Source organism: Lates calcarifer, unplaced genomic scaffold (genome assembly GCF_001640805.2).
Source record: "Lates calcarifer isolate ASB-BC8 unplaced genomic scaffold, TLL_Latcal_v3 _unitig_1840_quiver_1175, whole genome shotgun sequence".
Classification (NCBI taxonomy): Eukaryota; Metazoa; Chordata; class Actinopteri; family Centropomidae; genus Lates; species Lates calcarifer.
In genome coordinates, this window is record NW_026115793.1 from 33,593 (window position 1) to 50,086 (window position 16,494).

At 43.4% G+C, this 16,494-nt stretch overlaps 1 protein-coding gene across 2 annotated transcripts; it reads right to left on the reverse strand.

Moving 5' to 3' along the window:
- Nucleotides 1-4: 4 nt before the first annotated feature.
- LOC108890947 (uncharacterized) lies at nt 5-15,600 on the reverse strand. Of its 2 annotated transcripts, XR_001962220.2 has the most exons (13): nt 14,972-15,600; nt 14,619-14,683; nt 14,438-14,544; nt 14,217-14,319; nt 13,660-13,760; nt 12,664-12,703; nt 12,444-12,495; nt 11,881-11,989; nt 10,050-10,133; nt 9,850-9,967; nt 6,341-6,431; nt 5,545-5,662; nt 5-5,179 (listed from the first exon to the last, which is right to left on the reverse strand). XR_001962220.2 is itself a non-coding variant. In XM_018688037.2 (12 exons), exons 2-12 carry the CDS (start codon nt 14,627-14,629, stop codon nt 5,105-5,107), a joined length of 891 nt encoding a protein of 296 aa, XP_018543553.2. In that variant the 5' UTR covers nt 14,630-14,683; nt 14,972-15,596; the 3' UTR covers nt 5-5,104. The 2 variants fall into 2 exon arrangements, 1 of the variants encoding a protein (XP_018543553.2); XM_018688037.2 differs by lacking the exon at nt 5,545-5,662 and having other exon boundaries at nt 14,972-15,596.
- Nucleotides 15,601-16,494: the final 894 nt, after the last annotated feature.

Genomic DNA, 16,494 nt, shown 5'->3' on the forward strand with positions numbered 1-16,494 from the left:
AAAATATTTTTAATCTCTTCAGTTTATTATCTACAAAATCATACAGACATCAACTCACTATTTAAATGCATTCAATGATGTTCTCTGCAGAAAACAGAAGAATCAAACAAGGCAGAAGTGTGTTGTTTTTTCTTTACGTTATAATTTACATTTTTAGTCATCGAAAATCTTTAATTAAAAGATTTCTGTTTCTATGGTTTAATTATATGTGGTTTAAAAATATTTCTGAGTTTCAAGTTCAAAAAGTTTTTTTTTTCCCCCAAATGGACGAAGAGCAGTAACATGTAGAGAGAGTTAAACTGAAGTGGTGCTCTATTTAATAAAATCAACACAGTGATACAAAACGCACATGTAGCTCTACAATAAGGCTTCATGTGGAGAGAGTTTAGCTTCCCCTGAAAACATGTCATGCCCTGAAAAGTCAACAGAAACTGAGAAACAAAAAAGTACTTCTAACATTCATCAGAAAACTAAAAATAAAATGTTTCTGTAGTTTGTCCTGAGCGCCATATTGACTGACTCTTCAATGTGAGTTAATGCTACATCCATGAAAACATAAAATCATAGTTTGACCAGAGTAAGAACAAGAACTCAAACCAGTTTTCTTTGATTTTAGACAAGTTAGACTTCTTGTTGTTTCCACTGGTCAGTTTAACTGTGATAATGAAAAAGCATCTGGTGTTCCACAGGTTCAATTCTTGGACCTTTAGTTTTTCGCCTGACTAGCAGCAGTCTGGCCCAGATATCCATAAACACTGGAAGGATCACCATGAAATTTGGTACAAACATTCATGGTCTGTAGGGTCTTAAATAACAGATGAAACGGCTCTTGTGTGGAAAGATATTACAGAGTTTGACAACAGGCCATGATCAACGTTCGCCAATTTTTGTCTTACTTAGAGAAGCTTTTATGTTTTTACTGGTTGATGGAAAACAGTTGAAATAACAAACTATCTGGTGTTCCACAAGGCTCAATTCTTGGGCCTTTGTATTTTTTGCCCAACTACCAACATTATGGACCAGATCTTAACAACTGTTGGATGGATTACCATGAAGTTTGGCACAGATGTTCATGATCTTTAGTGTCTTAAATAACATGAGTAAAGCCTCTTCTGTGGATTAATATTACATAGTTTGACAAGAATCTGTTCAAAACCTCCACTGTTTTTATCCGTTGATAAAACTAAAACTGTTGAAACAACAGAAATTGTCTGGAATTTCACAAGGATCAATTCTTGGACCTTTGCTTATTTGCCCAGCCAGCAACAATATAGTCCAGAATAAAGTTTCTAGGAAAAAATACTGGATGGATTACCATGAACTTAGGAACAAATGTTCATGGTCTTTAGTGTGTTATATAACAAAGGCATAAAGGCTCTTTTGTGGTTTAATGTTACAGAATTTGAGGAGAATCTGTCCAAAAACCTCCAACTTCAAGAAAGTTTTCATGTTTTTATTGGTTGATTTCAAATTGTTGAAATTATTATATGCCTAGTTATTAGGCATTCTACATGGCTGAATTTGTGGGTCTTTGTTCTTGTTCCAGATGAAAATATCTTTTAAAAAGAAAAAACTAGATGGATTACCATGGAAATTGGATAATTACAAAGGAATAAAAGCTGCTCCGTTGATAAATGTTGCATAGTTTGACCAGAGTCCGACAACTTAAATTGCTTTTTCTTTACCTTAAACATTCATGTTTCTGTTGTTTATTTTAAATCTGCAAAAAATAAAAACTGTTCTTGGACCTTTCAAAGTACTACTAGATGGATTTCCATGAAATTAGGTACAGAAATTAATGACCCTCACAAAAAAAGCTCTTCAATAGATTGAGACAGCTTTTAACTGATGGTAATTTTATTCTATTTTTTTCTGTTTTAAAATGATCTAACTGAATTAGCAAGAATTTATCTACTTATATGTTTTTGGACAGACATTTGTTTAGTTTTTCTTTTCTTTTCTTTTTTTTTTTATAGAAACCATGTGAAGTTTTATGAAGTTTGACCTCAATGGTTTCACAACAACTTGTGTTTAGACTCAAAAATTGGCTGAAGGAAAGTCTACTACGACAACAGAAATGACTAAAACATGTCAGAAAATGAGCAACACTTGCTTGAAAATTCTCTCTCTACACACTCAGGGCTACATGAAGTGCTTTGGAAAACATCAAATGGTTCGTGTTATGTTTTTGGGGGGTTACACGAAGAATTAGCCAGAAAATGTTCTTTCACAATGATGAAGAGTTTCTCCAAATAATTAGCAAAAATATTTCCTGGGAATCACAGGGTCGGAGCTTTGGGAAGCAGCAATATGCAGGACAGATGTGAACCATAAGTTTCGCTCTGAGGCCTCACAGTCATCATTAAGATGTCAGTGTATTTCCATGTAAAGTGATGATATTGTCGCTCGTGACTTTTTTCAATTTGGGGTTTTATGAAAACAGGAAATGAGCGGGGATTTACAGCTTTCATTTTAACACCTCGCTCTTCAATTCTGACCACTTCAGTGTCATTTTCTGAATCCCAAAGACACGCCCATGGACTTTTATTTTTCCTGTGTGATTCCTCTGTTATTGGCCTGATTTATACTCATGCAACGCTGTTTTCAATTCAAGCCTGGAAGGATTTGTCTTCCTGTCTCTTAGGTTTTATTGGGCACAAAAGTCTTTGAACATCCATTTACAAGGCCACTGTTTATTTATTGGTTTAGGGAGGCTGTCTAGTGCGGTTTCTTTTTTGTGTTTGGGATCGTCAAATTTATGAAATACTTTTTTGTACCAAGATCACGAGTTTCTCAAAGAACCAAAAGTGGTCAAAGGTCAGAGAAAGAGTGGCTGATCAATTTTCCTGGAACCAAAGAACGGCCACATTAAGAGAGAAGCGCCAGGAAAAAGTTAAAAATCCAAAGAGGGAAAAAAGCAAAGGGGATTTTCTGTTTTTCTGATGAGAGCAAACTGCAACAGCGTGAGGAGGAAGATTTGGGGGTGGGGGGATGATTCAGAGGAGGTGGGTAAGATGAGTTTTCAGCCATGACGGAAGCTGCAGCCTCAGCCTGTTTGCAATTATAGATAAACAGACTGGAGGCCAGAGAGTCGGTCTGGTGGAAGGAGACACACATTCCTGCGGGGTGGCGAACATCGGAGCCGGGTCGCATCGAGGTGAAGGATCCGGGGGAAACCAGGCATTGGGCCTGTTGGACCTGAGGCCTGAGAGCATGTGTCTCCTCTGATATCTGACTGGAGCGTCTTGTCGCCGTGGTGGAGACTTTGTTTACCCTCCGAGGGAAAACCCAAACCACCGCTCTCTCCTCTCAGGGAAGTCAGAGGCAGATTCTGGAGGGAAATCTGCACGTTTGCCTCCACGAATGCCCTCTGTATCTTCGACATCCAACCCTCTGGGACGGAAAATCTTTCACATGATGGTGATGATGGCAGGCAGCCATTTACCAGCTTTTAAAAGAGCTGGACCACACCGCAATGACTGTGGTGTTCATGTTGTTAAAAGGACTGTTCTGTAGATCAAGGGCTAAAACTTGAAAAAACAACAAATCTCCTGCTTATACCATAAAATCCTGACAAAATAACTGGAGGTTTATTAACCAGTGTCCCCTCAAAGGCCATTTAGTAGCTGTTTTGGAGCTTTCAGTCATATCACAGAAGTAGATGGATGGAGATTTAACGACTTCTCATCCATGTTGGCTCAAGAGTTGAGCTTCAAAGTTCATTCTTATCCTTGGAAGAAGTAGTTTAGAAAACAGAGTCTCAGTTTAATCTGCAGGAGTTTATGAAGGCTGGTGTTTTCAGCTGCTTTTAGACATGCACTGCAAACCCAAACTTTTCTAGACAATACAGGGCGTCTCTCTGTGTGAACGCAAATGTCCAAATCAGTTGGACTGGACATTAAACAAACTTTATCCTGCCGGCTCCAGACAACAGAATACTCCGGACAACGTTTGGACCGGATTCCCTGCGCGTTGTCCGGAGTTCATATGTGAGAAACGGCTTTAAAGAAATTCATGATGAGTGCAAACGAGTCTCCGACGTCTTTACTGCAGAAATGAACCCGAAAGGAAAAACAGTCAACAGCCAAGAATCACAGCTGACACAGATAAAAGACTAAAGTCTGAAAAACACTGAGTGTCAGAGAAAATGATTGTGATGCTTCAGCAGTGTGACAGGAGAGACTGAGAGTCTGAGACTGAGAGACAAGAGACTCTAATGTGGGTTTGACTTATTACTGTATTTCATGTTTCACTTATGTAAGAGAAAAGGCCTCAGTGGCCTCTGTTCGTCTTGGCACAAAGGTTGGTTTGTGTTTCAGATTCTGTACGATGAGTAGACAAGTTGAAGTTTTTGTCAGTGCAGAGTTTCATCCGGCAACATTGGAAATGTCATTGAGCTGACAGCTTCTCCTTCTCTGTTGCAGTTTGCTGAGGTTTTCTGAGGTTGCTCTGAGTAACTTTGTTTTTTCAGGTTCCATCTCCCTCTAACTGAGTGATAGTCAGCAGCTTTAACTGCTGGAATCAGACCCAGAGAGTTCAGAGTGATGCTGAACTGTAGATCAGTTAAAAAGTCATTAAAAACCAGCGTTCATCTCTGATGTCCAGCCAGGAAACTGACACACCGTTCGTCCATTACATGAAAACTGTCTCTGCCTCTGTACGTTTTATTCAGAGGGGTGAGAACGGTGCAACAGGCTGAATAAAAGGAGCATTTGTTTTCAAACTGTTCTTTCCAAGGTCAAAACTGAACATTGAGGCTTTAATCATTAAAATTATTTATGGTGGTGTTTTATTGGACAGTTTCCTGAATGTTCTCTTTTGTTTGTAATCTGTGCCAAGTCTCACATGCTGCACCGAGGCTGATTTGTGAATTTGGGCTGTACTGACTGACTTGTACATTATAATCTTGTTTTCTTTGGACGCAATCTGAGCTCCCAAGAAATATTCTCTCTGACATGATCCATAAATGATCTGTCTGTGTTTGTGTTGAGGTAAAATGTCCTTTGAAGCGTCACTTTCGCTTTCATTTCTTGTTGTGAAGTGCTGTCATGAGTCTGTTTCCCACACCTCTCACCCTCATTAACCTCCTCTTCCTTTCAGTCTCTCAGTCCACCAGTGATTTGAGGTCAGGCAGTCCTTTCAGCTTCAGGTCCAGGAGCATCTGACCGAAGGCTTTACCCTGAGAAAAGACAGTAAAGAATGAAAACTGTGCTCGTTCTTTGGAGCCGAACATGTGTTTGAGTTCACACGTTGTGTGTGTGTTTGAACTTTATGGGTCTGAGCCTGGATGTGAAGTGTGTGTATTAGCACTTTGTGAGTGTGCTGCGCAGTAACTGTGTGTGTTTCTTTGACGTGCTGTGGATTCCAACGAGGCGGTAAAAAAAGTTTATAGGAACAAGGATGGAGAGAAACAAAGGAGGAGGGTGAAAAGCAGAAGGAGAAAGTTTTAAAGAGGACAAAGGACACACTGAGACATAAAACACTAAACCTCTCCTTCTTTGTCTGTTTGTAAAAATCTATATAGTTTGTTCTTTCCATCCATACCACTGATGTCCTCTGTCACCTGGCCTATGTTTTAATACAGGCTGGTTCAGGGGCTGATGCCGCAGTTTCAACTGTGAGTGTTGACGAGTGGCGTGCACTGCATGCACTGTACGTAAACCTGCGACAGAGGTGATGAAAGAAAGAAAATAAAAAGAGGAAAAAGAGAAGATAAAGCTCCTGAGTTACGAAAGAGTGATAATAGAGGGAAGTGTTCTCTTTTAGAAAGAAGAAGTGGTTCCTGGGAAACTGCAGAACAAACAAACTCCACTGTGTCTGTGGCGTTTCAGAGACAGGACCTTTAATCTAACTGGGACATTTCTGGATTGAGAGGACACTTTGAGAAGACTGAGGTGAAGCCTTGGTCTCAGGGTTCAGGTTACAATGAGGGGTTAAGCCTTTAGGCTGCATCAATACGCTTTGTCATCACTGTTGCTACGACTGAGAAACCCACATTCGCTTCTTGATTCTTATCAGTCACAACATCCCTTCCTGTTTCATCACGCTCTGATCACATGACTCATTTCAGCTTCGACTACCAGCAGTGAATGCAACACGGTTAACAGATTACAAGTGTTACCGAGCTTGGTGTCTTTGCTAGCAGCTGTTGTGCAGTTAACTCCTGCACTTTACAATGATACAACAGGAAAACTGTGATCTGTCGAGTTATCAGCGTCCATTTGTGCAGACACAGCCTAAGTTGTGGTGGTTAAGATCATTTGGTCAACAAATGTCCTCACAACTGTAGAAAGACCAACGTCTGAGTGTGAGTGAGTGAGTGTGTGTGTGTGTGTGTTACCTGGGGGTCGCTGCGTAAGGACGCCACCCCTCCTCCACCCAGTGAACTCTGCAGGACGAAGTTGAGGCCGTGGATCCCCGGCAGAGTGAACCTGCAAACCACAAAAAAAACACAAACCAGTAACCACGGCAACACAATCCTCCACACTTTAAAAACCACAAAGTCCAACAAATTTACACACACACACACACACACGGAGGTCTGCTGCAGCCTGGCACCATGTGTTGGTATGAGGGTTTATTGCACACTCACACGTAAAGTGTGTGTGTGTGTGTGTGTGTGTGTGTGTTCAGTTTGATCTGGAGGTGTGTGTTCCTGATGTGTGTGTGCTCTTTAGCTTGGTATGCAGTGAAGTGTGTGAGTAAAAGTGTGTGTTTGTGTGCCGTTGCACAGGTGGGGGAAGGGTTAAACGTGATCATATGTAAAAGCTGCGAGTGTGTGTTTGTGTCTGTAAGCAGTTAAATGTGTGTGTGTGTGTGTGTGTGTGTGTGTCAGGGGCCTCCCGCCGGGTTAACGAGCGTTTGGAGGTGCACTAATGAAGCGTCTGCGGCGGCAGGGAGGCGTTTCAGGGTGTGAGAGGAGATGCAGATCAGCGAGCTTTACGGCCTCCATCTCTTCATTACGCTAATCGCTAACACGCCGCGCGGCTGAGTCACCGCTCTGACACGTCCGCCGGCTGAACACGTGCTCGGCCGTTTCCCACAATCCTTCATCCGTTCATACCTGCGGATTCACACCTACACCTCCTCAGCTGGGTCACCGAGAAGCTGCTCGCCTTGGCTGGAGGATTCTGAGAAGTTTGGTGAACAGTGACACCAAGTGGCCATAAGTGGTAATTACAAGGTGTCCGAACATTAGCGTCTATTTATTTCTGGTGACACACAGTTGACTAAAACAGAGGCTCAACTTACGACACAAAGGAAGTGCATTTGCCACTGCGCAACCAAAGCAGAAAGAGGACAGAGCTCATGTTTTCCCCAGAAGATATTGGCAACTTTCCCCAGGTAGCGGAAATGACGATCAAGAAGAAAAAGAAAACCTGCATGGTGGAAAGAGGCAAAGAAGACGAAGGTTGGACTGGAACTTTTCTTCAAGGACCGACCACGAGCATTTGTCCTCAGTAGTCCCTGTGGCCCGACTATGGAGAGAGCTCTGGGACATGGGGGGGTTCAAACCCAACTCGTGACTTGAATTTGATTCAGGGGTAGCCAGTGGAGGTCAATGAGCAGCAGAGTGACCTGTGACCTTTTAGGCTGATCAGAGGCCAGATGTGGCGCCACATTCTGGACGACCTGTAAGGGTTTCACTGTCTGTTAAGGGGCAAGAGATAACCATGGTCGGTACCAAGATTTGGGTGGTGTATTACGACAGGAAAGGTCTGACAGTTCATATGTTTCAGATTCATCAGCTGTAACTCGGCTGTTTGACAGATTTTCTCTACATTTCATATCTGCGGTTAAGACGTCGGGAGACGCTGTGAACTTGTTTTCATTCGTCATGAATTTATTTCCTGTTACAGCAGCTTCAGAGACTCCTGCAGGTTAAACTGAACTAACCAAACACTGTAAAGGCTGATTAACTTAATTTAAATAGAACATCTGTTGTGATGAATGGAAACATAATCGTATCTTCCTGAAACATGAGACAACCTTCATTTTTAAGAACTGGACAATCTTTGTCTCCATTCTTTCTTCATTGAATATATCCTTAGGTTTTCTGTGAGCGTTTTGAACGGTGAACCCAGCTTGTGAGTGGTCTGATATAGTTTACCCTCCATCAGTCAGGTATATGTTATCTCACAGGAAGTTAATCTTGGTCTGTGAGGAAAAAAACAACACTTTTGTTTGGAGTCAAGCTGAACATCCAGTGCCTCCGGCTGGTGAACGACAATCCCCTGGTTTGTATTACGTCTGCTCCGCGGCGTCGTCACAAAACGATTACCTCGGAGGAAGGCCGCCACAGTCAGTAATATTTACAGTGTTGTGTCTTGGTTTCAAGGGACCCTGTGTTCCTGGTTTCTCTCAGTCAGTTGTGGTTTTCCTCCTGACGACAGCGTAATGGGCTGAACCACAGCTGTCCTTCAGTGTCTTCAGCACTCTGTTAAATCTTCGTCAGTGTGGTATTTGTGGGATTTGAAAATGGAGCCGGCAACATGGTTAAGATGTTTTAAATAGGATTTTAGATTTCCTCTGGTCGTCACAATATAACAAACAGCTGTGCAATGTTATGCAATCAACAGACAACAGATCTGCAACGATTATATAACCTTCAGGAAGTGGATCTGACGATTATTCTCATGACTGATTCATCTATAGGATTAATTTATTAAATAATAAAAAATGTCAGTTTTTAATGTTTTCTGTCTCGGTTGGATTCCTGGATTCCTCACAGTGACTCCACCAAGAAATAATTCCAGCACAAAACTCCACCTAAAACCACAACATGTCATTTTTACATTTGTTTGTGTACGGAATAAACAATGACTTATAACATGTTAATCAGGGAGTTCTGCAGGAGGTGGATTCGTACAGGGTCAGACTTCTCTGTTATCACCTCCAGGCTTCAGCTGCGTAGTTCTTCACATCTAACTCGCTGCAAGAACTAAATGTATTTATCAAAATGGAATCAGTTTTATGTTATTGAAAGGAGGAAAAGAAGGTGTTTGGGAAAATATTGATAATGCTTCTTTTCTCGAGGAGACGTGGGCCTGCTTCTATAAATGCTACCATCGAGTCCTGCACCAGGTCAGTGTAAAAGAGGATGTGGTTGTGTTTGCGTGTGCACTTCTGATTCAGACAAGTGAGGACTTGAACCTCCTCCACCCAGCTTACAGAGATTTCAACACACACACACACACACACAGCAGCGGTAATTATCAGCTGTGGTTGGTGTAATCACTGTCAGACGTCGGCCTTCAGCAACAAGACACAGCAACAGAGCGGGAACACGGCGAAAACAAGACACACAATCTGCAGGCGAACAGATCTTAGTCACGATCAGGCCTGAGAGATGTTGTTGCCCTGAACACAAACACAGAGGAAACGCAGCTAGCACGAAAACCACACCGACCTCCTCCACGCTTGTTTTCTCCAGCAGCACGACTCCTCACTCTGTTTGACTAAAGGGTTTTTAATCCGGAGGTCACAGTGAGTTCGTCTGTGTCCTGTTTTTCATAAAGTCCAGATTTCAACTCATCAGCTGATTCCCTGTCTTCTTCTTTACCAACAAAGGCCCAAACTTTTCTCTATTGTTAATCTACTGACCTTGTTTGAATTAAACAGGCAGTACAAGGCTGCTGCATTTAAAGAGAAAATACTGTATCTTTCCAATTCAACAGTTCAATAATAAAGAGTTTTGTTTTTGTACTGATATATAAAGATGTTTCTGGATCTTCCTCTTGAATAAAAAGCTCTGTCTCTGTAGGAATCCTATCATCATGTTGTCACTTACAATAACAAGATTTTTGTCATTGAAACATGGAAAATTTGATCCTTTGATACTTGTCTCACCGTGTGACGGCGTTCTGAACTCCCGGCTGGATGAGGTGGGAGAAATATTCCTCCACCACAGAAGAAGTCAGGTGTTTCTTCAGGTAAGGGAAGAAGAGGGGATGACGAGCGATCACTCCTGAAGAGAGAGAGAGAGACAGTTAAACATCACTATCAGCCTCGGACGTCCTCCCTCTCAGCTCAGCTGTTGTTTTTCTCACCGATGTTGGCCGAGTCTCCCTTGTCCCCGCTCCGGGTGTAGGCCAGGTCCTCCAGTCTGTAGCTGTGTGGTCCGCTGGGCAGGTCTGGACAGAGACCAGAAAACCAGAACTGCCTTGAAAATGTGTTTGTTTGGCTCAGCTAACAGCAGCAAAGCACAGAGGGAAAACCCTGTTTTCACTTCCTCCATCTGTTCAGAGGTGTTTATTTATTGTGCAGGTAGAGTTCGTCTGGATAAACAAACTCAATCTTCTCCTGCACAAATAAAACAACTTAAAAAAACACTTGCACGCTTCAAACATGAATTTAAAAACCAAAAAACCTGAAACCAGAATCTATTTTTGCCAAGAAATCTTCCTTTTTTTTGATTTGTGAGCTTATTTGGTCAAAATTCTAATAATCAAGGACTCCACAAACCTGTTCAAGGAACCTTAAAATGCCCTCAAGGACCATCTGCACCCCTCACGGAACCCTGAAACTCCTTAAAGACCACATGAGTCTTATAAAGGACCGATGCCTCCTCAATAATCACACAAGCCTTCTTAAGGACTCCTGGAACCTCCTCAAGCACCATTTGACCAACTCAAGGACAATTTGAAGCCTGTCAAGGACCAACAGGACCTGCTCAAGCACTCCAAAAACCTCTTCAGGAACTCCTAAACACCCTCAAGGACCATTAGTTACACCTGCTCCCACAGACACCAGGGTCCATTCATTTTTTGCTCATTTTTAATGTCTCTCATTAAACTGATTGTGTTTCTGTGCAGATGCTCTCATCAACCGTGAGGAAGAAGAGGAGAAATCACAGCTTGAAGCTGCTCAAGCTGATTTTTAAAATAAAACCAGGTGAATAAATATTAAAAGCAGCAGCTCCGTCGCTTTTCTTCCTTTATCTGAGTGTTTTTATTCTCTTGGTTTGGTTTTTGTGATTGGAGAGGCCTTCCTGTTTGCAGCCAGGAATGTGAAGGTGGGGGAAGAAGCCAGGACTCTGTGTGTGTGTGTGTGTGTGTGTGTGTGTGTGTGTGTGTGTGTGTGTGTGTGTGTATTGTGCAGGACCATGTGAGGGAAGTGTTGGTGAAAGGGTGAAAGGAGGAGAAAGTGGCACAGCTTGTTCTTCCCTGGAACAAGAGACCCACAGTTTGTGTGTCGACTGTTGTGTGGTTGTAAACTGGACATGGAGCACCACTGCCCCCTGCAGGCAGACACCAGGAACACATCTATCTGGTGTTGAACTCATCGTTCTGTTCATTAATCAGGACTTTTTTAGAGAGCAGTAAATAAAGAGAAAACCGATTCTACTCAAGCACCATGTGACAATACTTCAAGACCTCAAGGACCCCCTGGAACCTCCTCCAGGACCATTGAAGCCCCCTACAGAAACACGAGAACCCCTTAGTCATTCATGGGCAATTTGAGGCCATGCAAGTATTCTTGGAACCATTCTGAACTCCCCAAAACCTCTTTAAACAAGGACCCACCAAGGGACCACTCAAATTATAAGGTAATTTGAGTGGTCCCTTGGTGGGCCCATGGAACTTCCTCAAGGACCAGAAACCAACTGAAAGCCTCCTGAAACCTCTTCAAGGCCCTACTGAGCCACCTCAAAGACCTACATAAATTCCATAACAAAGTTTGAGAGGCCTTGAAGACTGCCCAGAACCTCTTCAAGGTAAGGTTTTACCCCCTCAGCACTCTCAAGGACTTTTGGAACCCCTTCAAGGACCATTAACAATCCCTAACTGCTCAAAACTTTCAAGGCCCCACTGAATCTACCAAAGGACCTCCACAACCTGCTCAAGGACTCTTGTCTTGTCTCGTCTTGTCTCGTCGTACCTGTGTCAGGTTCATCCTCTGCTGAGGTGGGCGGGGCTTCCTGCTCAGGTGTGTCTGGCCCCGCCTCTGAAAGTGACTCCACCAGCTCCCCGCCGACGTGAACGTCCACCTGCAGAGAGATCACTGTCACTAACACCTGTGGCTCTGTTCCTTCACAGTTTGGAGTCTGGACGATGGAAACTGTTCAGATTCACAAAACATTCAACAATCATAAGGCAGACTAAAGGTTTGTGGTTTTCTTTAACTGAGACGAGACCGTCTCTGCTGGATCTGGACTCCCTGAAGGGTCCAGGATATTTAACCTGCAACATCAGGTGTCGGCTCTCTCGGATCGCGTCTTTGAACAGTTGACAAACAGCGATCGAGCTCTGATCTGAAGCTTCTCTCAGAGTGAAATAAGAGGTCAAATCCTGCAGCGACGCTTGACATCTGACTGAAACTGTGTTTTTCAGATTCTCTGACTCACTCAGTTCCTCCTTTCTTCGAATTCCCAGAACAACCAAGAAGTGTTGAGACAGCTTTAATAAAAAAACGTTTTCAGCTCTGACTCAGATCAAACTCACCTTCAGCTGAGACTTTGGGTGTAAGAAGAAGAACGGCTTCAGAACAGGAGAGCTGGAAAACCACAACAACAAAACAACCAGTGAAAATACGACGACGTTATTCACAGAGACAAAACTGACACCTGACGCTTTCTTTAATATTTCAGACTAAAGTTTTGTTGCATGAGGGTGAATTAAAACTTCAGCTCCCTGAGAATAAAAACACAGATTTCAAACTCACACTCGGGGACGTCCGCCCACTATACCGGTGAGTCCAGGAGCTGTGAACGTGGAAACAGTGAGAGAACAGGGAAGGAAGAAGAGGAGGCAACAAAACAAAATAACGTTTGCAGCTTCAGCAGGTTGCAGCAGCTGCTCTGAGATCAGCTCAGCTTCTTGTCCTACGAACAGTTCAACAGCACCGACGGCATGAATCAGCAGACTCCCAGGAGTCAGTCTGAGTTCACGTTCAGTGTGTCAGAGAGTGTGTGTGTGTGTGTGTGTGTGTGTGGTTGAGCTGAACTCGTCGCTATAAACAAAACTAAAATCTGGTCCAGGAGGTCACGACCCTCCTTATCTGAATACTCCCTCTTTACTGTGTCTGTGTGTCTGTGTGTGTGTGTGTGTGTGTGTGTGTGTGTGTGTGTGAGGGAGAGCTGCATGACTTCATGTTTTCCCGCAGAAATGTTCGGGCCTGAAGGCACCGAGGACAAATCCAGGTCATTAATGGATCCTTTAAGTCCAGACCTTTTCTTTGTGTTAGCAGAACAAACCTCTGGCCTGGACGGGTTTGTTCTTCAGGCTGCGTCCTCATTGGCTGACGAGTGTGTTTGTTTTGTTTTGGTTTTGGTTTGAACTTTGAACTGTAAAGGTAAATTTGATATTTAATAAGTGTTGTTTGATTGTACTGACACAAACCTGAGTCCAGAAACACCTTGTTAACCTGGTGATTTATTGAATGGACTTTGGTTCAGTTTTTGATCCCCACTGGATGAATCCAAACATCATTGGTGACCTGACGGCTCCACCCGGAGGTCAGAATGTCCACTTGCACATTAGTGCTACAGGAAGCTGCCAGCAAATATAAAACCTGAAACTTCTCCGTTCAGCTGCGTCAGGAAACTCACATCTGCAGATTCCCTGTTTTGTCTGATAAACAGCTAAAAGAGACGATGTTTAATAAAGAGTGTGTGTGGTTGTGTGTGTGTGTGTGAGTGTGTGTGTGTGAGTGTCGTACCCATGCCGGTCCCTGCAGGAGCGATTTCTCTGGAGAAGAGTTCGAGAGCTTTCTTCTGTTTGTGGTGGACGGCCATCCAGATCACTGGCCTCTCTGCAGCCCTGCACACCACACACACACACACACACACACCACACCCCATCAGGTTAAGGTGTGAAGTTGTTCATCGAGGTGGTTCCTGAAACCTGAACCTGTTTAACTTCCTCCAGCAGAAAAGGAATTTAAGAACAAAGGAAAGAAGGAAGGAGGAGAGAAAGGGAGGGAACAAAGTGCAGAGGAGATCAGTGGCATGAAACAGGCTTAACTCTGATTCTGGTGGAGGAGAAATTAAGGATGGATGGAGGGATGAAGAGAGAGTGTGGAGGGAGAGTTCAGAGGCTTGAAACAGGATTATCTGTGACTCTGACCTGCTTCTGCTGCAGAGGACAGAGAGAGGGACGGACAGAGGGACGGACGGACGGAAGGAGGCCGAGAACAGAGGAAAGTTTTTCTTTAACAGTCATTGTGTTTTGGAAACACCTGCTGTCGTTCCTTCAGGTGAGAGGTGTGTGTGTTACCTTGCTGTGAGCGTTGGCACCGTAAGTGTCCTCTGCTCCGAGGACCTGGACGTTGACGGAGCTGAAATCCTCCAGTCCCAGCTGCTTAAACATTCGCTTCGTCCTACACACACACACACACACACACACACCACACACACACACACACACACAGCAGCTGGTTATTCTCCCACATCCATGAAGCCCGGAGCTGTGGCGTCCACACACAGGTCGTCGCTCACCGTCTGACGATGCTGTCCGCCGTTCGTCTGGCCTTGTCCACCGCCCTCGGCCCTCCAACCGGACACACCGCCGTCGCTCTGAACCCGTCCATGTAGGTGGCACACACCTGCAGACAGGGGGGTTCATCATGAATCAAAATGGCCGCCACACGCCCAGCAGAAGGTGGTGACGCTGTTTTACCTTGTAGTCATGTGATGGAGCGAAGCCTTTAGCCCCCGTCACTCTGACAGCACCACCGTCCACACCTGGAAACACACACACATTTTCAGAAACAACCTGACGTTCATGAGAAGATTAAATGTCCTGTTTTTACATTTTACAAACGGCACTCGTCTCCGTTTTAAATCATATAATAATGAATGAATTAAAAAGTGACACGACTCACTGCTGCTGATAATTAACATTTTGTTCAAACTTTTATCTTTAATTTTGGAAGTCCTGAGTATTACCAGCTTCCACTGGCTTCATGTTTTAACCTGAACACACGTCATTTATAAATACGACAATTGTGAGTGAAAACACTTGTGACCTACATTCAACACTGTCCCTGAATGCACCGTGCCTCGACAGCTCCAGGAATCTAAAGGAATCAAAAGGAATTCTTCTTTTTTTTTTTTATTCAGTAAATAATGAAAAATCTACTCGACAAACAAAAATTCACTAAATATGAATAATCTGCATTTTATGCTTCTAGATGTTTCCACACAGAGTGTATCAGCACTGAACACTCAAAGAATCTGCTCCAGTTTTTATGAAGTGGGAGGAAGTAAACAAGTCTAAACCAGATGAAGTGACCGGGGCCTGGACCAGGACTCTCTGCGACCGCTGTGTGACCCTGTCGTCCTTAAATACACAGAAAAGGACAAAGATGTTTTTGACTCTCTGTCCTCTTCTCTCTCCTCTTTTCCCAACACCATCGCCATCTTTCACCTCCTGACATCTTCATTCACCCCGGCCTGAACCGGACTACGGACTCTCGGTCCGGTTCGTCCTCAGTTCACGTTCCCGGCTCCTGACGACAGAAGACGGGGTCGTGGCACGGTTAAACAGAGCTGAGAGGTTCAACTGAAGCTCAATTAGACTGAAATATTTGCTTTTTTAGCAACAACAGGAGCGAAAAGTTCACATCTCAGAGCTGAACCAGAACTCCCACATCGAAACGGTCTGTCACAGATGAGACAAAAACTGGTTCAAGTAGAGGTGAAGGTTCAGCCGAGTCCTCGAGTACAAGCACGTCTGAGTTTTTCATTTGAATTAAACTTAATAAAAAGTATTTTTATCTGTTAAAACTAAAGTAAATGACTAAAATAAACTGTGACCTGTTTATAATCTACATGTTAAACCTCATTTATTGTTATTTTCTGGATGAGAAAGAGTCGGTTCTGTTATTTCTGAGTGGATTTATGGGTTTATCCAAGACAGAATGAGAGATAATTATATCCTCTGATACGAGTTAATCACACTTCATCTAAAAATATGTGCATCATGAGTTATGACAGAAAAACTGGGTCATGTTGGGAGCATAAATAAAGTGTGAGTGGTCCAGTTGAGGGTTGAGCTCGTGAGATATTCAGATTTTCTCCACATGGTTTAAACTGTATACATAACACAGATCATCTGGACGATTATTTATTTGGACAGAGCTGTGAGAGGCTCTAAATGTGATCCCGAACCTCCGGAGGTCTTGGTACCTCTCTCTACGTATCATAAAAAACCCTGAATTAATTACCAAACAGAAGAAAAACCAAACTTGTTATCAGTGCCGAGAGTTCAGGGGAAGTTCATGTGAGGGTTAGACGCTGTAGACGGGTTCACTCCAGGCTGATGGATACATGTTTGGTTTTGAAGAAGGAAAATAAATCACTAACAGCTGATAAGGAGTTTATTAAAGGTTCAGAGGAGGGTGAAGGGTTCAGTCAGGGGGTAAAACCAAGCTCCAGACGCGTTTGTTTAAGGTCACCGGACGAGTGTTTGAGGGTTGTGAAAACAGAGGACAGTTCAGCCTGTGGTCACGTCCTCAGTACTCACTCTGTGTGTGTGTGTGACTGTGTGTGTG

Coding starts and splice junctions, on each gene's coding strand:
- LOC108890947 (XM_018688037.2), bottom strand. Junction 12,496..12,663: donor GTGGGCGGACGTCCCCGAGT/GTGAGTTTGAAA, acceptor GTGGTTTTCCAG/CTCTCCTGTTCTGAAGCCGT. Junction 9,968..10,049: donor GGGAGACTCGGCCAACATCG/GTGAGAAAAACA, acceptor CTCTCTCTTCAG/GAGTGATCGCTCGTCATCCC.